The sequence below is a fragment of the Rhinopithecus roxellana genome, chromosome 10 (assembly GCF_007565055.1).
Source record: "Rhinopithecus roxellana isolate Shanxi Qingling chromosome 10, ASM756505v1, whole genome shotgun sequence".
Classification (NCBI taxonomy): Eukaryota; Metazoa; Chordata; class Mammalia; order Primates; family Cercopithecidae; genus Rhinopithecus; species Rhinopithecus roxellana.
Genome location: NC_044558.1, coordinates 60,029,375 through 60,049,523, shown reverse-complemented (window position 1 = coordinate 60,049,523; position 20,149 = coordinate 60,029,375). Strand labels below are relative to the sequence as shown.

The 20,149-nt window shown below is 47.5% G+C and overlaps 2 protein-coding genes across 5 annotated transcripts in view; one reads left to right on the top strand and one right to left on the bottom strand.

Moving 5' to 3' along the window:
* The window catches only part of LETMD1 (LETM1 domain containing 1), a 22,131-nt gene extending 17,292 nt beyond the window's left edge, over positions 1-4,839 (top strand). Inside the window, exon 5 of the mRNA XM_030938565.1 lies at positions 3,123-4,839. Within this exon, the coding sequence (XP_030794425.1) occupies positions 3,123-3,149 (27 nt within the window). The 3' untranslated portion in view covers positions 3,150-4,839. The remainder of the gene's footprint in view (positions 1-3,122) is intronic.
* CSRNP2 (cysteine and serine rich nuclear protein 2) overlaps positions 1-20,149 on the bottom strand; it is a 23,978-nt gene extending 3,829 nt beyond the window's left edge. The window contains exons 1-5 of one of the 4 annotated variants that reach the window (XM_030938560.1): positions 19,723-19,743; positions 12,975-13,263; positions 12,647-12,883; positions 9,723-9,982; positions 3,559-3,855 (exon numbers count right to left, since the gene is read on the bottom strand). In XM_030938560.1, the coding sequence (XP_030794420.1) occupies positions 3,559-3,855; positions 9,723-9,982; positions 12,647-12,797 (708 nt within the window). In that variant the 5' untranslated portion in view covers positions 12,798-12,883; positions 12,975-13,263; positions 19,723-19,743. Of the gene's footprint in view, positions 1-3,558; positions 3,856-9,722; positions 9,983-12,646; positions 12,884-12,974; positions 13,264-19,722 lie in introns of all 4 variants that reach the window. The other 3 variants (XM_030938561.1, XM_010385327.2, XM_010385325.2) reach the window with 3 other exon arrangements.

The window sequence follows — 20,149 nt, the reverse complement described above, 5'->3', positions numbered from 1 at the left end:
TCAGAACTTAACCTGGTTCACTGAGACAACAAAAGGCTGGACCCAAGCCTATGGCCTTCTGCAATGACAGGCATGGGACAGTGAATGGAAGATCTTGCTACTTCAAAAAAATACATTCTGGGGAAACTAAGCAAATGTGCCTTAGTTTGCTAAGGTGCTAGAACGCAGGTTCACACAGTGGCCAATTTTTTAGCTACCTGCTTTATTTTCCCTGAGGATTGACTAGTTTAGTTCTGAAGCAGTTGCCAAGATAATTAACTTACAGACCAGGGATATCTGGAAAGGAGATGGCTTTCTACCTCCTTATCACTTTCGTATTCCAAACGGGAAAAACTCATAAACCAAAAATAAAAGGAAAAATTAAAACCACAAGTAAGCAAGTAAGCATGTACAAATCACAATGTCTTTCTATGATAGTGACTTACAGAAATCTCCAGTCCAGTTATACCACTTTTTTTTTCCTTTGGAGACAGGGTCTTGCTCTGTCGTCCAGGCTGGAGTGCAGTGGTGCCATCATGGCTCACTGCAGCCTGCAGCGATCCTAGGCTCAAGCAACCCTCCCACTCAGCCTCCTGAGTAGCTGGAACTACAGGCACAAAGCACTACATCTAGCTAATTTAAAAGTTTTTTTTTGTGAGACGGAGTCTAACTCTGTCACCCAAGCTGGAGTGCAGTAGCATGATCTTGGCTCACTGCAACCTCTGCCTTCTGGGTTCAAGCAATTCTCCTGCCTCAGCCTCCCGAGTAGCTGGGATTACAGGCACCCACTATCACTCCCAGCTAATTTTTGTATTTTTTTGGTGGAGACGGGTTCACCATGTTGGCCAGGCTGGTCTCAGACTCCTGACCTCATGATCCGCCCGCCTTGGCCTCCCAAAGTGATGGGATTACTGGCATGAGCCACCGTGCCAGGTCCTAATTGTTTTTTTTTTTTTTTTTTTTTGAGACCGAGTCTCGCTCTGTCGCCCAGGCTGGAGTGCAGTGGCGCGATCTCGGCTCACTGCAAGCTCCGCCTCCCAGGTTTACGCCATTCTCCTGCCTCAGCCTCCCGAGTAGCTGGGACTACAGGCGCCTGCCACCATGCCTGGCCATTTTTTTTTTTTTTTTTTTTTGTATTTTTTAGTAGAGACGGGGTTTCACGGTGTTAGTCAGGATGGTCTCGATCTCCTGACCTCGTGATCCACCCATCTCGGCCTCCCAAAGTGCTGGGATTACAGGCTTGAGCCACTGCGCCTGGCCACCAGGCCCTAATTGTAAAATTTTTTGTAGAAATAGGGTCTCCTGGCTGGGTGCAGTGGCTCACACCTGTAATCTTTGGGAGGCAGAGGCAGGCGGATCACGAGGTCAGGAGATCGAGACCATCCTGGCTAACACAGTGAAACTCCATCTCTACTAAACATACAAAAAGAAATTAGCTGGGCGTGGTGGCAGGCGCCTGTAGTCCCAGCTACTCGGGAGGCTGACGCAGGAGAATGCACTGAACCTGGGAGGTGAAGCTTGCAGTGAGCCGAGATCGCGCCACTGCACTCCAGCCTGGGCGACAGAGCGAGACTCTGTCTCAAAAAAGAAAAAAAAGAAATAGGGTCTCGCTATGTTGCCCAGCCTGGTCTCAAACTCCTGGGCTCAAGCAGTCCTTCCACCCCAGCCTCCCAAACTACTAGTTACAGGTGTGAGCCACCAGGCCAGGCCCAGCTGCATCAATTCTTAGAACTGTTATCAGGTGTGTGTGTAACAATAACTCATTATGGGACTTTGGTCTGAAAAGCAGTATTTAGCCAGATCTACCACAGTTATTTGTTACCCAGCTAAAAATAAAGGGTTAGGAGAAATCCAATCACAAGGACTCAACATCTACACCCTCAGTAATTAAGTTCCAGACAAATTTCATTCTTTGGGATGGTATTGTCGTCTTCAACTGAAATGTGTCTTAAACTGTCCCCCATCAGAGGGCCAACAAGGGGCCAGGCACGGTGGCTCATGCCTGTAATCCCAGTACTTTGGGAGGCTGAGGCAGGCAGATAACCTGAGGTCAGGAGTTCAAGACCAGCCTGGCCAACACAATGAAACCCTGTCTCTACTAAAAATACAAAAGTTGGCTGGGCATGGTGGCTCACGCCTGTAATCCCAGCACTTTGCGAGGCCGAGGCAGACAGATCACGAGGTCAAGAGATTGAGACCATCCTGGCCAACATGGTGAAATCCTGTCTCTACTAAAAATATAAAAATTAGCTGGGTGTGGTGGTGCACGCCTATAGTCCCAGCTACTCGGAAGGCTGAGGCAGGAGAATCGCTTGAACCCAGGAGGCAGAGGTTGCAGTTAGCCGAGATTATGCCACTGCACTCCAGCCTGGCGATAGAGCAAGACTCCGTCTCAAAAAAAAAAAAAAATTACAACAATTAGCTGGGCATGGTGGTGCGCACCTGTAATCCCAGCTACTTGGGAGGCTGAGGCAGGAGAACCACTTGAACCCAGGAGGTGGAGGTTGCAGTGAGCCAAGATTGCGCCACTGCACTCCAGCCTGGGCGACGGAATGAGACTCCATCTCAAAAAAAAAAGGGGCAGCCAAAAAGAGATGATACTTTCTCTTTCAGGTAACTATGGTTTTAAGCTCTGCTAGGCCATGTCTGATCCTGAATTATAAAGCTCTGAAAACTATTTTTATTTTTCAAAATTGGAGTAAAGGTACTAAGAATAAGTGTTTGCAGATAGAATCTATAGGCCTGCATCATTCTCTGCTAACTTTTTGAGACAGGGTCTTGCTCTGTCATCCAGGCTGGAGTGCAGTGGCACATTCATAGCTTACTGCAACCTATGCCTCCCAGGCTCAAGTGATCCTCCTCCCATCTCAGCCTCCTGAGTACCTGGGACTACAGGCCGATGCTACCACGCCCAGCTAATTTTTGTATTTTTTGTAGAGATGGGGTTTAGTCATGTTGCCCAGGCTGGTCTCAAAATCCTGGGAGGCAATCTGTCTGCCTGCCTCAACCTCCCAAAGTGCTGGGGATTACAGATGTGAGCCACAGCACCCAACCCTGCTTCCTTTTATCTCAAAGAATCAGTATTTAGGAAACCGTTACTAAATGTTAAATGTACTAACTCCTCTTCATCCCTTTGCTAACAGCTGCTTCTTGTCACCTCTGAGAAATGAAACAAAAAAAGATGAGATACCTCCACAGCCTAAGAATCCTGTCATGCTTGTTTTCTTTTAAAGAAAAAAAAAAAAATTTTTTTTTTTTTTTTTAAAGAGACAGGGAATCACTCTGTAACCCAGGATGGAGTGCACTGGTGTGAACTCAGCTCACTGCAGCCTCAACCTCCTGGACTCAAGAGATCCTCCTACCTCAGCCTCCCAAGTAGCTAGGATTAGAGGTGTGAGCCACCGTGCCTAGCCGTGTGCTCTTTGCTTACTCTGTTGATGGAGGAGGGTTGTGGAATTGGAGAGTGTTCACAGCCATAGGGAAAGCACCCCTGAATGGGCCTCCCATGTTCAGTGGCACCCACACCTCACCACGCTGACCCTGGTGTAGATATACTATCTCAGGCCAACTTGGACGGACCTGGCATTTAATCCCAGCCTGGCTGCAGGCACACGCTTCTGGGTCACAATACAGTCGGCAGTCACAACCACATTCTTCCCGTGACAGGCGGATGGCTCGAAGTTCTTGCTTCTCTTCAGCATCAATGCGGTGGACCCCAGAAGCCCTCAGCAGGGCCCGTCGCCGTTTGGTGGGCAGAGGCTGCAGGAAGAAGTAATCATCCACCTCCACATTTTCCACATCAATATCTTCATCTGACACATCATCCAGCGTCAGGCCATCGGCCTCCACCGACTCCACTGTCCCATTCTTGGTCAGCTGCCAAGAGACAGGAAAGGTTAGCCTCATAGACATGAGTGGCATGCACCTCCTCAGTGACCATCCCAGAGCAGCGCTGTCCCTTGAACTTTCTGCAGTCATGGGAACATCTGTGCTGTCCAAAATGATGGCAGCTGCTAGCACATGTGGCTACTGACCACTAGAAATGCGGCAACTGGAAAACTGTCATTTTATTTATTTATTTTTTTGAGAGAAGAGTCTTATTCTGTCGTCCAGGCGGGAGTGCAGTGGTACGATCTTGGCTCACTACAACCTCCACCTCCTGGGTTCAAGTGATTCTCCTGCCTCCCAGGCAGTTGGGATTACAGGTGTGAGCTACCACGCCTGGCTAATTTTTTCTAATTTTAGTAGAGACAGGGTTTCACTGTGTTGGCCAGGCTAGTCTTGAACTCCTGGCCTCAAGTGATCCACACACCTCGGCCTCCCAAAGTGCTGGGGTCCACTGTGCCAGCCCAATTTACATAATTTTAATGAATAGCCATATGTGACTACTGGCTGCTATATTTACTAGCACTGGTCGAAAGAATAAATCCAGAGTAGGAAGATGGGAAATCTTATGCACCATGACCTTTCTGGGTCCAACCTTCTCAAAAACCCGTCTCATCTTCCCTCCTACACCAAAATCTATTTCCACAAACATACCCTCCATTTCCAGACACGTGTCCCCTAATTTACGCTCACTTGCCTTCTAACACAGAGAGAGAAAGGTACATGACTGGATGATGCTTGGATATATAGAAAAATGTGAAACACCCTTCAACTTGCACCCACTGCATGCAAAACTATGTTCTTGAAAAAAAGGGCACATTGAAGTGTAGTAAAAGGCTACCAGGTCTTCACCAATGAACCCAAATCCCCAGTGTGGACAATTATCTGCGCATGCACTTAAAGAGCTCCATTTTACTGTCAGGAGAAAAAGCAAATATATTAACAGGTACTAAAGAAAGCCCTTAGCTGAGAAAATATGTATTCCTTCTCCTTTCTAACTTTTTTGTTTTTTTGAGACAGGGTCTCACTGTCGCTCAGGCTGGAGTGCAGTGCGTGATCTCGGCTCACTGCAATCTCCGCCTCCTGGGTTCAAGTGATTCTCCTGCCTCAGTCTCCCAAGTAGCTGGGAATAACAGGTGCCCGCCACCATGCCCAGCTAATTTTTGTATTTTTAGTAGAGACGGGGTTTCACAATGTTGGCCATGGCCAGGCTGGTCTTGAACTCCCGACCTCAACTGATCCACCCGCCTCCGCCTCCCAAAATGCTACAATTACAGGTGTGAGCTACTGCACCGGGCCTAATCCTTTTTTATTTGACTTCAAAGAAAAGCTGTATGTGAGGAAAGGTGGTATCAATAACACTGAGTCTACTAGGTACAGGCAGAAATCTGGGTTTTCTGGGCTGGGATGGATAGAGAGCCAAGAAAGGGAGTCTCGGTGGAAGGACAGATTGAAGACAAGCCGTGGCTGAAAGAGTTCTGAAACTCACTAGAGAATTCAAGTAAAGAAAATGAGGCCTCATAATCCCTGGGGCTCTGGAAGCTGCTAGCAGGATGAAAGCCACGTGACTGGAGCCTTTGGTTGATTTCATCAGACAACCACAGAGTAGAGCTGGTAAAGGGACAACTCCTGGGAGAGACGTGATGCAACAGACTTGGGTAATCAGCTACACACCTGGTTTTCTTGTTTGTTTGTGGGGGAGGCGGTAGAGAAATGAAAAGTAACGTGGGGCTTCTGGAGGTTCCCTAGTCAGTGGTTTCAGTACTAGGCAGGCCAACTACAAGGGCCTTTCTGTGGATCTCAGGATTGCTCCTGTCTACATCTCCAGGGCTGACCTCCCCCTAAGCATCCCCTTTCTTACTGTCCTCTCACAGGCCAGGGATTAGAGATGTAACACAAGGACACTCACGTACATGTGAGAATTTAAATATCAAGACAGAAGTGGCATTTCAAATCAGTGCGAAAAGAGTCTTCTAGTTATTAAATGGTATTGGAACAACTGGATATTTTCTGGGGGAAAAAAGATTCCCAGTTTATACTGTTCATGATAATGAGCTCCATATGGGTAACAGGCCAAAATACAAAAAATGAAATAAAAATATTAGGAAAATTATAGTTAAAGTTGCAGAACACCAAGCAGCTGCTGGAACAACCCCAAAGGAAGACAAACATTAGATGGTACATGAGAGATGCAGCATGTACATTTTTTGAAACCAACTGCCTCTCTTACAGAGGGCTAAAAACAGGCCTGGGGCAGTGGCGCATTACTGTTATCCCAGCACCTCTGAGAGACTAAGGGGGAAGAATCGCTTAAGGCCAGGAGTTTGAGACCAGCTTGGGCAACAGAACAAGACCCTGTCTCTACAAAAATTGGCCGGACACGGTGGCTCACTCCTGTAATCCCAGCACTTTGGGAGGCCAAGGCAGGTGGATCAATTGAGGCCAGGACTTCGAGACTAGCCTGGCCAAAGTGGCAAAACTTCGTCTCTACTAAAAATAAAAAAATTAGCCCAGCATGGTGGTACATGCCTATAATCTCAGTTGAGGGAGGCTGAGGCACAAGAATTGCTTGAACCTGGGAGACGGAGGTTGCAGTTAACCAAGATTGTGCCACTGCACTCCAGCCTGGGTAACAGAGAGAGACCCTGTCTCAAAAGAAAAAAAAAAAAAAACTTACAAAAATTAACCAGGTGTGGTGGTGATGCAGCTGTAGTCCCAGCTATTTGGGAGGCTAAGGCAGGAGGATTGCTTGAGGCCAGAAGTTTGAGGTTACACTAGGCTATGATCAGGCCTCTGCACTCCAGCCTGGGTGACACAGTGATATGCTGTTTCAAGAGAGGAAAAAAAAAAAAAAAATCTAAGCAAAGAATAAACGAGCTAAGGTAAAGCAAGGGCTTCCTCTTGACATATAAAGACAAACCTGGTGCAGTGGCCCACACCTGTAGTCCCAACTACTTGGGAGGCTGAGGTGGAAGGATCACTTGAGCCCAGGAGTTTGAGACTAGCCTGGGCAACAAAAGGAGACCCCATCTTTTTTTTTTTTTTTTTTTTTTTGAGACGGAGCCTTGCTCTGTTGCCCAGGCTGGAGTGCAGTGGCCGGATCTCAGCTCACTGCAAGCTCCGCCTCCCGGGTTCCCGCCATTCTCCTGTCTCAGCCTCCCGAGTAGCTGGGACTACAGGCGCCCACCACCTCGCCCGGCTAGTTTTTTGTATTTTTTATTAGAGACGGGGTTTCACCATGTTAGCCAGGATGGTCTCGATCTCCTGACCTCGTGATCCGCCCGTCTCGGCCTCCCAAAGTGCTGGGATTACAGGCTTGAGCCACCACGCCCGGCGAGACCCCATCTTTAAAAAAACAAAGTGCTGTATTAGATGTCATCACTGCTGGTGCTCACTAAACATCCTGCTAACAAGTAGAGCCTCTGTATCTGTCTTGGGTTTGCCTGGCTTTGTCCCTAGAATTCCTGTAAGTGGAGAACACAGAACAGGATGGTATACTGTTTTGACAGATCATTCCTCTGCCAGATTTAGGAGAGAGGAGTTTTCTTCTAGGGAAAGGAAGGAATGCCTTCAGTGCAACTGATGAGAACAGTGTTTATTTGCCCAGCTGTTGCTACAGCAGCTGGAAGGTGATAGGGTCAGTGATAGGAATTCCTAAGACAGAGGAAAGGGAAGCCTGAATGTCATTCTAGAGTGAGAAAAACAGGTGTAGGGCTTTAGGAATAGTCTGAGGGAAGCAGACATAGAGCTCTCAGAGAAAGAAAGGAATGAGATGCTCTGGTTAGCCTACATCCTCTACCACCAGTTCTCCAACCACATTCTAATGTGTCTCTCTCATGACTCTGGAAATAATGGAGCTACCTGTTTTAATATGGGTCAGCATGCTTTGGGCTCCAAAGAAACCTGGCCAGGCTTAAACTGGTGTTCTTCAAATTTGGAATCAGGATCTCTAGGGGAAATTGTTGAGAATTAGTAGAAACTATAGCTATGGAATACCAAACAGTGCCAAGATAAAAAATGGGTGGCTATGGGCCGAGCGCAGTGGCTCATGCCTGTAATCCCAGCACTTGGGGAGGCCGAGGCGGGCGGATCACGAGGTCAGGAGATCGAGACCATCCTGGCTAACACGGTGAAACCCCGTCTCTACTAAAAAATACAAAAAAAAAAAAAAAAAAAAACTAGCCGGGCGAGGTGGCGGGTGCCTGTAGTCCCAGCTACTCGGGAGGCTGAGGCAGGAGAATGGCCTAAACCTGGGAGGCGGAGCTTGCAGTGAGCTGAGATCCGGCCACTGCACTCCAGCCTGGGTGACAGAGCAAGACTCCGTCTCAAAACAAACAAACAAACAAAAAAATTAGCCGGGCGTGGTATTGGGCACCTATAGTCCCAGCTACTCAGGAGGCTGAGGCAGCAAAATGGCGTGAACCCAAGAGGCGGAGCTTGTAGTGAGCCGAGATGGCACCACTGCACTCCAGCCTGGGCAACAGAGTGAGACTCCGTGCCGAGATGGCACCACTGCACTCCAGCCTGGGCAACAGAGTGAGACTCCGTGCCGAGATGGCACCACTGCACTCCAGCCTGGGCAACAGAGTGAGACTTCGTCTCAAAAAAAAAAAAAAAATGGGTGGCTATGAAGAGCCATCTAAGGTGGGTCTTTTCCCAGCCTCTCTCTCTCTCAAAGAGCTGGTGCTGTATCAGGTGGCAGGCATAGTATTATACAAGTCTAAATAACTATTTGATAATGCTGTTTGTATCTACAAGATTATCACGTAAGGGTGATGGGGGTTATAGAAACAGCAGGATCCTTTCAGAGAATGTGAAATATCCAAAACCTGTTCTGTGCATCCAGCCAAGGGACAATCATTTGACCAGAAATTGAAAACTGTGCTTCCTTGGGTTCCAGGGTGACAGACCTAAATGCCTGGACGTATTCACATTTTAAACCTAAAAAAAGAAAAAATTGGGGGAGGTTGGGCATGGTGGCTCATGCCTGTAATCCCAGCACTTTGGGAGGTTGAGAGGGGAGGACCACTTGAGCCCAGGAATTGAGATCTCATTACTATCAAAAAAAATACTAGCCAGGCATGGTGACATGAGCCTGTGGTTCCCAGCTACTTGGGAGGCTGAGATGGGCAGATGGCTTCAGGCCAGGAGTTTAAAGCTGCAATGAGCTGTGATTGAGTCACTGCACTCTAGCCTGGGTGACAGAGACCCTGTCTCAAAATAAAACATACACACACACATACATACATACATACCTACATACATACATACATAAAACTGAGGGAGGCAGTGGGGGTTTGGGAGGAGGAAATTTTAGGGAAGCCATTTTGCTATATCTGGTAGACTCCCCTGCCAGATAAAAAGAAGGGAGTCTTGGACTGAGATTTGATTTCGTATCTGCGATTTTTCATTAGAAAGAGTTGAAATCTCTATACCCCAAGGACAACAGTCAAATTAAAAGAAAAAAAAAATCGGTTGGGTGCAGTGGCTCACACCTGTAGTCTCAGCACTTTGGGAGACCAAGGCAGGTAGATCACTTGAGACCAGGAGTTCGAGACTAGTCTGGGCAATATGGCAAAACCCCGTCTCTACTAAAAATACAAAAACTAGACGGATGCACACTTGTAATCCCAGCTACTCATGAGGCTGAGGCACAAGAAATCGCTTGAACCCGGGGAGGCTGAGGTTGCAGTGAGCTGAGATCACACCAGTGCACTCCAGCCCACTGGGCGACAGAGCAAGACTCTGTCCCGGAAAAAAAAAAAAAAAAATCAACCAACCAACCAACCAACCAACCAACCAATGAACCTAAATGGTTTCCTACATGGACAGCAGCAGACCCCAGACCCCTTAGGCACCTTCATTTTTTTGGCGTGGAGTTTCTCTTCCTTCAGGTGCTCACGCAGAATCTCTCGATGGTTCACCTCCTGTTCTTGGGCAAACTCACAGAGTGTGTAGCTCCGTACAGAGTTATGGCGCTGGGCCATGCCCAGTGAGCTACCACCCTGGCTGGGCACACTGGTAAAACCCTGGCGCCGGGCAAAATAGTATACAGTCACCTGGTCAAAGCGTACATTCTTCCTCCGCAGCTGCTTCTGCCGCTTCAGGATGGATGTGGCTGAGAAGGGAGCACAGAGGGATGTTTTATTTATTTTTCTATTTACTTATTTATTTATTTATTTATTTTTGGCATCTCACTCTGTCACCCATGCTGGAGTGCAGTGGCGTGATCTCGGCTCACTGCAAGCTCCACCTCTTGGGTTCACACCATTCACCTGCCTCAGCCTCCCGAGTAGCTGGGACTACAGGCACCCACCACCACGACCGGCTAATTTTTTGTATTTTTAGTAGAGACGGAGTTTCACCGTGTTAGCCAGGATGGTCTCGATCTCCTGACCTCGTGATCTGCCCGCCTCAGCCTCCCACAGTGCTGGGATTATAGGCGTGAGCCACCGCGCCCGGCCATATTTGTCTATTTATTTATTTAGACACGGAGTATCGCTCTGTTGCCCAGGCTGGAGTGCTGTGGCGCTGTCTTGGCTCACTGCAGCCTCCACCCCCGGGGTTCAAGCAATTCTCCGGCCTCAGCCTCCTGAGAATCTGGGATTACAGGCATGCGCCACCACACCCAGCTAATTTTTGTCTTTTAGTAGAGACGAGGTTTCACCATGTTGACCAGGCTGGTCTTGAACTCCTGACCTCAGGTGATCCGCCCACCTCGGCCTCCCAAAGTGCTGGGATTACAGGTGTGAGCCACCGCGCCCAGCCAAGAGATGCTTTATTAACTCAGGGATGACCTGTTTGGGGAGCTTGCTCTTTCTCATCCATCTAGGCTCTCAACTCTTCTTCTCTAAACGTGCTCTCTATACCTAGAGAACTGTCTAATATCTGCAAATCCTAAATGCTCTGTCAGAAGGGACCTTGAACCTCAGCTGGTTCATACCACTGCCTCCAGACTGACTATACCTAAACAGATGACCACAAAATCCATTTTTAGACATCAGCTGGGAAGAGGATCTCTAGGTAATCTTTTCTGGATATAACAATCTATAGCTTTACTGCCCAATACAGCAGCTACTAGCCACATGTGGCAATTTCAGCTAATTAAAATTAAATAAAATTTAAAATTCAGCTCAGGCCGGACATGGTGGCTCACGCCTGTAATCCCAGCACTTTGGGAGGCTGAGGCGGGCGGATCACGAGGTCAAGAGATCAAGACCATCCTGGCCAACATGATGAAACCCCGTCTCTATTAAAAATACAAAAATTAGCTGCGTGTGGTGTGGTGTCCCTGTAGTCCCAGCTCCTCGGGAGGCTGAGGCAGGAGAATCACTTGAACCTGGGAGAAGGAGGTTGCAGTGAGCCGAGATTGTGCCACTGCACTCCAACCTGGGTGACAGGGCAAGACTCCATCTCAAAAAAAAAAAAAAAATTTCAGCTCAATTATACTAACCATATTTGTTTATTTTCTTTTTTCCTTTGAGACAGGGTCTTGCTGTGTCACCCAGGCTAGAGTACAGTGGCACAATCACTGCTCACTGCAGCCTCAACCTCCCAGGCCCAAGTGATCCTCCTACCTTAGCCTCCAGAGTAGCTGGGACTAGAGGTGCACACCACCACACCCAGCTAATTTTTGTATTTTTTGTAGAGACGGGGTTTCGCCATGTTGCCCAAACTGGTCTCAAACCCCTGAGTTCAAGCGATCCACCCACCTCAGCTTCCCAAAGTGCTGAGATTACAGGCGTGAGCCACTGCACCCGGCCACTAACCTCATTTCAAGTGCTCAATAGTCACATATGGCAACTGGCTACTGTTGGACGATGCAGATACAGAACATTTCTATCCTAACAGAAAATTCCATTTGATAGCACTGATCTGTAGCAGGGGACAGCAAACTGTCAAGGGCCAGACAGTAACTATTCTAGGCTCTACAGGCCATGAGGTCTCTGTTGCAATAATTCAACTCTGCTACTGTAGCGTGAAAGCAATCATAGACAATGGGTATGACTGTGTTCCAACAAAACTTTATTTTCAAAACAGGCATTGGGCCAGATTTGGCCCATGGGCAACCCCTCATATACAGTATCAGAAGTTCTTTCCCAGAACTAATAGACCCATAAGAATTAAGAAATCTCGGCCAGCCATGGTGACTTACGCCTGTAATCCCTGCACTTTGGGAGGCTGAGGCGGGTGGATCACCTGAGCCTAGGAGTTCGAGACCAACCTGGCCAATATGATGAAACCTTGTCTCTACTAAAAACACAAAAAATTATCTGGGCGTGGTGGCGGGCGCCTGTAATCCCAGCTACTCGGGAGGCCTGAAGCAGGAGAATCACTTGAACCCAGGAAGCAGAGGTTGCAGTGAGCTGAGACGGCGCCTGCACTCCAGCCTGGGCAACAAGAGCGGACTCCGTCTGGAGAAAAAAAAGAATTAAGAAATCTGGATTTGCCCCAGTTCTCCAAGCAGCAAGCATTTATATCCTGCTAGAGCTCAATTTCCTGGAACTCTCTGGGACTCTGGTGGGGGCAGGGTAGAGTCCTGGACTCCTTCTTCAATCTAATTTAACCCATTCTGGGAACCACCAACCCACAACACAAGTAAAATCAGCTAGAATAAATCAGACTTCAGTCTACAGTATTAGAGAAATGAGGTCCTCCAAAGAGCAAGGAAAGATGATGATTAAGGGCAAATCCCCAAGCCACACAGAAGCTGCTTCAAGCTGCCATGGGTTCTACTGCTTGGGGAATGTGGGTATAGGCAGGGAGGGAGCAGCTTACTCACGTGTGAAGCTGGCAGTGGTAGGAGGATTGAGGCTGTCGCAGCTGTCAGCACTATCGCTGCTGGAGATCTCATCATCCGAGTTGGAAACTGATGAGCCCACATCCACATCATCAAACTTCCTCTTGAGACCCGAGCCCGTGAATGCATCCATTGGTTTCAAAGGGGTTTCCTTGGGGAGCCCAACAAGTTGGCCCCAAAGCCCCTGCTCACCACCAGCTAGCCAGGTACATTAGGATTCTGCCCAGGGAAAAAAAGGAATCAGCATTCCTGTCCCAAGACAGACCCCTCCCCAGTCTAGACACACAGCTCTCTAAAGAAAGCACCTCACCTAGCACTGATGTCTGCTTTCTCAATATTATGTTCTTTCTCTACTAGCTCTGGCCAACATTCTCCTACTTTCATTTCCCAACAGCCCCTCCATTCTCAGTCACTCTTAGAATCATGAGATGGGTAGCAGCGGCACCTTTCCCAGTGGAGGGAAGGTCTTTGCTTCCAATCCAGCTGGGGTCTAGGCTTCATTAGCCCAGGAATCACAGTAGCTGCTCTTCTGATCACATAGGAAAGCTCTCCAAGGGACCAGTGAGAAGAACTTGAGATCAAAAACACAATTATCACTGCTGCTTGTTTGGTTGGCAAAAAAAAAAAAAAAAGGAAAAAAAAAAGCAGAATTAGGCTTTGCCTAAACCAAGACTAGACCCAACTGTTTATCTATTTTAGAGACAGTGTCTCACTGTGTTGCCCAGGCTGGTCTTGAACACCTAGGCTCGAGCAATCCTCCTGCCTCAGCCTCCAGAGTAGCTGGGACTACGGGGCATGTGCCACCGAGCCCGGCTAGACCCACTTATTTTTCCTAGTGATAATAGAGCCCGGCATTTCCCAAAGTGCCTATCTTATGGTATTAATAGCTTTTACATAGAAATAGGACTGCTGTGTCAAAAGGGTTTTAAAAATTGCCTATAGTGGAACTTCTTAGAGGCTTTTAATATACTAATAAGGATGGTGACGGCTGAGAGAACACAGAATGCAGTGTTTCTACAAACCTGATTATGGAACCTACTGTTTCCAAGATATTTTGGAGTGCAAATAATGCTTGGATACACTTTGGGCAATACTGCTCCAGGCACTCAATTCTGAAGGACATTAGCAGTCAGGAAAGCCCTTTACCCAGATCTTCACAAGCGTCAAGTGTCTCACCAGGCTTCTATAAAGGCCAAATTTGGTACCAAAGAATGGACCCAAGATTAGAATCTGCATGGCTTCAAAACCCAGAATCTTTCCCAATCTCATACTGCTCCATAAAATAGGGCTCATCTGGTCTGTCACCATCCTCTGTGCAAGGACATCGTAGCTTTACAATCTTTGCCCTCTATAAAGAAATCAGCAAGGGGAAAACAAATAGCAAGAGAAGTAACAATTTATTCTGGTTATATCAACATGGCAAGCAGTGTTGTTTTCAATATGCTTTAATACAACCAAGGAGTCTGAGACAGTCCATTTCCTAGGTACAAATCTTTTTCCTCCATCTTTGGATTTAAGTTCCAGAAGGACACGAATCTGCTCAGCAGAAATGCTGTCAGAGCGGGAGCCATGTGTGATGAGACACGAACCCTCCCTTGCCTCAGTAACGCCAGAATCTCCCCAGACTATGATCTCACTAGTTGCTAATTATGCAGCAGGAATAACAACACTGCCCAGAACAACAGGGCTGCATTACTGCAGAGCAGCTACCCAGAATATACTGTGGTGTTAAGAGATGCCTGCTACAGAGCTGTTTTTCTGAACTGTGTCTGTTGGAAGCAATTTGCCTGCTCTTGGATCAGCTCTACAAAGTCAACCAGACCTAATAAGTACCTTAGAGAAGGTATTTCCTAATCTATCCAGATTGCATCCAATTCTGCATTAAAGTCACGAGATGTACCTAAGAAACCTCAGCCATCAGAAGTCTCAGACAAGCACATTCCTGAAATAAATTTGGCCAGGGAGGAAAAAAAAGAATCAAATATTTGATAAAAATTGTAATTAAATTAAAAAACATGCCCAAAGTATCGGTTCAGTTCTTCAGGTTACTGATCTTACCATCAGAGGTCACATTCTTAGGGCATGGTAAGAAAGGAGCAAGCCAAGGGCTTTTTATGGGTTAAGATTTTAGCTGGGTTTAAAGATACCCGTCAACAAGAAGACATTTATGCAGCCCACAGACACATGAAAAAATGCTCGTCATCACTGGCCATCAGAGAAATGCAAATCAAAACCACAGTGAGATACCATCTCACGCCAGTTACAATGGCAATCATTAAAAAGTCAGGAAACAACAGGTGCTGGAGAGGATGTGGCGAAATAGGAACACTTTTACACTGTTGGTGGGACTGTAAACTAGTTCAACCATTGTGGAAGAGAGTGTGGCGATTCCTCAAGGATCTAGAACTAGAAATACCATTTGACCCAGGCATCCCATGACTGGGTATACACCCAAAGGATTATAAATCATGCTGCTATAAAGACACATGCACACGTATGTTTACTGCGGCACTATTCACAATAGCAAAGACTCGGAACCAACCCAAATGTCCATCAATGATAGACTAGATTAAGAACATGTGGCACATATACACCATGGAATACTATGCAGCCATAAAAAAGGATGAGTTCATGTCCTTTATAGGGACATGGATGAAGCTGGAAACCATCATTCTCAGCAAACTATCACAAGGACAGAAAACTAAACACCACATGTTCTGACTCATAGGTGGGAACTGAACAATGAAAACACCTGGACACAGAGTGGGGAACATCACATACCGGGGCCTGTTATAGGGTGGGGAAGTGGGGAGGGATAGCATTAGGAGATATACCTGATGTAAATGATGAGTTGATGGGTGCAGCGCACCAACATGGAACGTGTATACGTATGTAACAAACCTGCATGTTGTGCACATGTACCCTAGAACATAAAGTATAAAAAAAAAAAGATACCTATCAACAAACTTCTCATTCCATTCTATTGTAGCAGGGAGGGAGAACCACTTGTGACTGAATACTTATGTTGGTGGGATTTTTTAGAGATAGAATTTACGGTGGCTCACGTCTGTAATCCCAGCACTTTGGGAGGCCGAGGTGGGCGGATCACCTGAGGTTGGGAGTTCAAGACCAGCCTGAACAACATAGAGAAACCCTATCTCCACTAAAAAAAAAAAAAAAAAAAAAAAAATTATCCAGGCGTGGTGGCACAAGCCTGTAATCCCAGCTACTTGGGAGGCTGAGGCAAGAGAATCGCTTGAACCTGGGAGGCAGAGGTTGTGGTGAGCCAAGATCACGCCATTGCACTCCAGCCTCTGCAACAAGAGTGAAACTGTCTCAAAAAAAAAAAAAAAAAGATATATAATAATGCTGCCCACTGAATTTAATTTTGCCTCCCCACTTATCAGCCATATGATAAATCTGAGCTAAAAATCTGCTTTCTCAGAAAGGGTTTTAGGCCCACCTGACTTGTAACTGAGCTCCAGGTAGTGCTGCTACTAGGAAAGTGGCTTTTGGCCAGGCACAGTGGCTCACGCCTGTAATCCCAGCACTTTGAGAGGCTGAGGGAGGCAGATCACTTGAGTTCAGGAGCTCGAGACCAGCCTGGGCAACATGGCAAAACCCCGTCTCTACAAAAAATACAAAAATCAGCTGCGTATGGTGGTGTGCGCCTTTAGTCCCTGCTACTTGGGAGGCTGTGAGAGGATCACTTGAGCCCAAGAGGTCCAGGCTTGCAGTGAGCTGTGATTGCGCCACTGCACTCCAGCCTGGGCGACATGTCAAGCGACACCTTGTCAAAAAAAAAAAAAAAAAAAAAAAAGGAGGGAGGGAGGGAAGAGATGAAAGAAGGCAGGCAGGCAGGCAGGCTTTTTCCTTAGCCTGGAAACACTCAAGGATTTATGACTGTAAGTAAATGTCCACTCCTGTTCTTTCTTCAGGTGTCCCCAGGCTTCTGGTAGTATCTCCTTTGAATATTTATCTCTGGGCCGGGCGCGGTGGCTCAAGCCTGTAATCCCAGCACTTTGGGAGGCCGAGACGGGCGGATCACGAGGTCAGGAGATCGAGACCATCCTGGCTAACACAGTGAAACCCCGTCTCTACCAAAAAAAAAAAAAAAAAAAAAAAAAATGAATATTTATCTCTAAGCCCCATATGAACCTGGGTCTGCTCCAAAATCATCTTTATTACTAGAATTCTCCACGGTCTTAACCCGGTTGCCCTCAGGAGTATCAGTTCTCTCTAGGTTACTTTTTGTGAGCCTGGATGCAGCAAGGATTGCTGGCTGCTTGTTCTATTCTCCTCCTCCTCCTACTTCTGGAATAGTGGTTTCTCGGCAATGATAGGAGATAGGTAAGAAAGAAGAAAAAAGATGTGACACCTAGGAGAAAAGTATTTTCCTTAAGCTGTCTGAGAATAAGTAGAACCTGTGGCTATGTGTGTAAATAACATGTATACTGACTTATGGTCAAACTCTTCCATTCACGTGGATGGCACTCAGGGAAATCCTCAAGGAGACTCCATTGTGCTCTTCACCCTACCCAGGCTGTTAGCAGCATTTTCTCTGACATTAGCTCCGTTGTTTTTTTAAAAAGAAAAAAGATCTATTATGTCCCAACAACCAATGTAAGATTACATTTCAACCCAGCTCCCCTTGTCCAACTCTCTGATATGAAGTTGACTTTTAGATAAAGATGTTCACTGGGCACCAAGAACAAACCTCCTGTTCACTTCCATAGTGCCCTGAAGAAATTCTTCTTTGGGAGGCTGAGGCAGGAGGATTGCTTAAGGCCAGGAGTGCAAAACCAACTTGGCCAACACAGCGAGACCCTGTCTCTGTATTTTTGAAAAATTGGCCCGGCATGGTGGCACATGCCTGTAATCCCAGCACTTCGGGAGGCCAAGGCGGGCAGATCACTTGAAGCCAGGAGTTCAAGACCAGCCTGGCCAACATGGCAAAACCCCGCCTCTATTAAAAATACAAAAACTAGTTGGGCATGGTGGTACGTGCCCGTCGTCCCAGCTACTTGGGAGGCTAAGGCAGGAAGATTGCTTGAACCCAGGAGGCAGAGGTTGCAGTGAGCTGAGATTGTGCCACTGCACCCCAGCCTGGGTGACAGAGCCAGACCCTGTCTCAAAAAAATAAATAAATAAAATAAAAATATTTTTTTGAAAAAAGAAATCTTTCTTTGCAATAGTAACAGAATAGTTTCCATGCTTTCCAATTCATCAAATTAATCTTTCAAGCTACAACTGGAAAAATCAGTCATTCCTACCTCTCTCAATTATTCATTGGTAGAGGACCAATGCCCGTGTTCAAGAGATACATTTGTTAAATTTTAGCACTTGGGAATGCAGGTAAAAACTGACAGTTAACTGTCAAAATGACCAACTCAACAAATGCTTTTGGAGAAAATAACGCAACCCTCTTTAAAGCTTTTAAATGCCAGTGAAACGAAAGGTCAGTTGACACTTTCTGGCTACATGTCTAATGGTCTTTTCTCAAGGGTTTCTAGCTGAAGATTTCCCAATGGTATATGAAATAGTTAAGATCCAGAGCATAGAAGACATCAGGCTAGCACCTAATAAAGAGGTCTACCAGCATATGTGTATTTTAGTACTAGATCTAAGTTTTTTTCAGGACTATAAGGATTCCTATAACCACCAAAACAAACAAATAAAATTTAAAAAACAAAAACAAAAACAGCATATGTGAGACCAGCAAGAGGGACTGCCCAGGCAAAATTTTCTGGAAGAATCTATTTGCGAAGTTTAGGTAATATGTCCCTTCTTAAATGAGTCCAAAGTAATAAGCTGCATCTCACAGGAGAAAGTGTCTTCACTTGACTGGAACCCAGCCTTCTGCGAAAGGTGAAGGCATCAAAATCTGCAGTAAGATGGTCAGGGCCGCCATCTGTAGCTGGCTTGGAAGAAGGCAGGCTTGCCGCTGTGTTATGATAAATCTGAATAAAATGACCTGCCCTGTTTCTCCTTTTACAAGATACTGTAGTTTCTCAAATACTATGAATTTCATGGATCCATGTGTCTTTGTGATCACCAGGATCACGAACTTATAAAGCGCTCAAATGAAAACCCCCCACTTAAGCCAGGTGTTTAAAGAAAGCCGTGCACTCACCACCCCCACTCCCCAATTTTTACCCATTCACTAACACAAGGTTAGAATTTTCCATGCCTAAACTACCATCGTGTGGAAGACAGATCTTTGTGGGAATTGGAACATGATGCTGCATTAACTCTCAAGGATATCCAGTCATTTATAACACCGGCACAACCAACATCCTGGCTTTGCGGATTTGCAAGACAGAAAGCCAGTGAAGAAAAAATCTGAACTAAGGATTTACCTTGAACTGAAAACTGCAGGACAAGGGGACAGTGTTGTCTTGTGGGGATAACTTCTAGCATTTCATTTTGAAGAACAGTTTGTGTGTCACACTGCCACTCTCAACCCCTTTAAAAGGATGAATCAAGACCACAGCACTAAAAGGGAAGGGTGGCAGTTGGCTGCGTGTTTGGGCCTATGAAAAAGGATCAAGCTAGCAACCAGGGCAACTGATGCTTTCATTTTCCCACACGACGCCAAAAACATGGGAGACATCAGGAACAGGAGCGAAGGGACATGTCAAGTCACCAGTTCCCTTTCATGAACACTCCTTCCGAACCCTTCAGCCCTCGGTCGATTTCCCTCTGATTCCTGCTAACCTTCCCGCTCATTCCAATCCTCTGCAGCCCCTACCCAGCCTTCCTCATCCCTTCCTGCCTGCTACTCACAAATTCCCAACCACTCCTCCCACATTTTCCTCTGTTCCCCCTCCCCTTCCTTCCATCCTACATCATTCTCCACTCCATTCCGAACTCAATCCTCATCCGCAATTCTGCAGGCTTCCAAGCCGCCCATCGGTCTCCCGCGAGCTGCCCCCGCAGTCCGGGCCCGCGTCCTCCGTGCCCCTCGCTCCCACGCCTCTTCCCGACTCGGTTCCTTCCCAACGGCACCCGACCTCCCCGCCCCCCAACCGCTCCCGTCCGAGCCTCTCGTTTCTGACCCCTCCATCCGCACGGCTCTGGGCTTGACCACTCCTCCACGGCCGCCCGAGGGCCGATCCCGAGAAAGGACGAGGCGGCACCCTCCGCCCCGCACCCCTAGGCCCATTACCGGCCCCGCCGCAGCTGCCTCCTCCCGTGATGGTCTCTGCCGCCCCCGCTGCCGCCGCCGCCCTAGCCCGGGTGGGAAGGAGGGAGGAGCGAGCGAGTCCCGGGCCCCGCGGCGACGGCCGGGGAGCTCCCAGGGCGGCAGGGCGGGGAGGGAGGGCGGTGGGCAGCCCAGCCGGCAGGCAGAGAGGGCCGGGCGGCTCCGGCAACTCGGGCGCCCCCGGCAGCAGACGCCCAGAACCGCCCCGACTGCGGCTAACAATAGGCTCCGGCCGCAGCGCACTGGCTCTTATAGGCGCCGGCACGTCCTGACCGAGACCC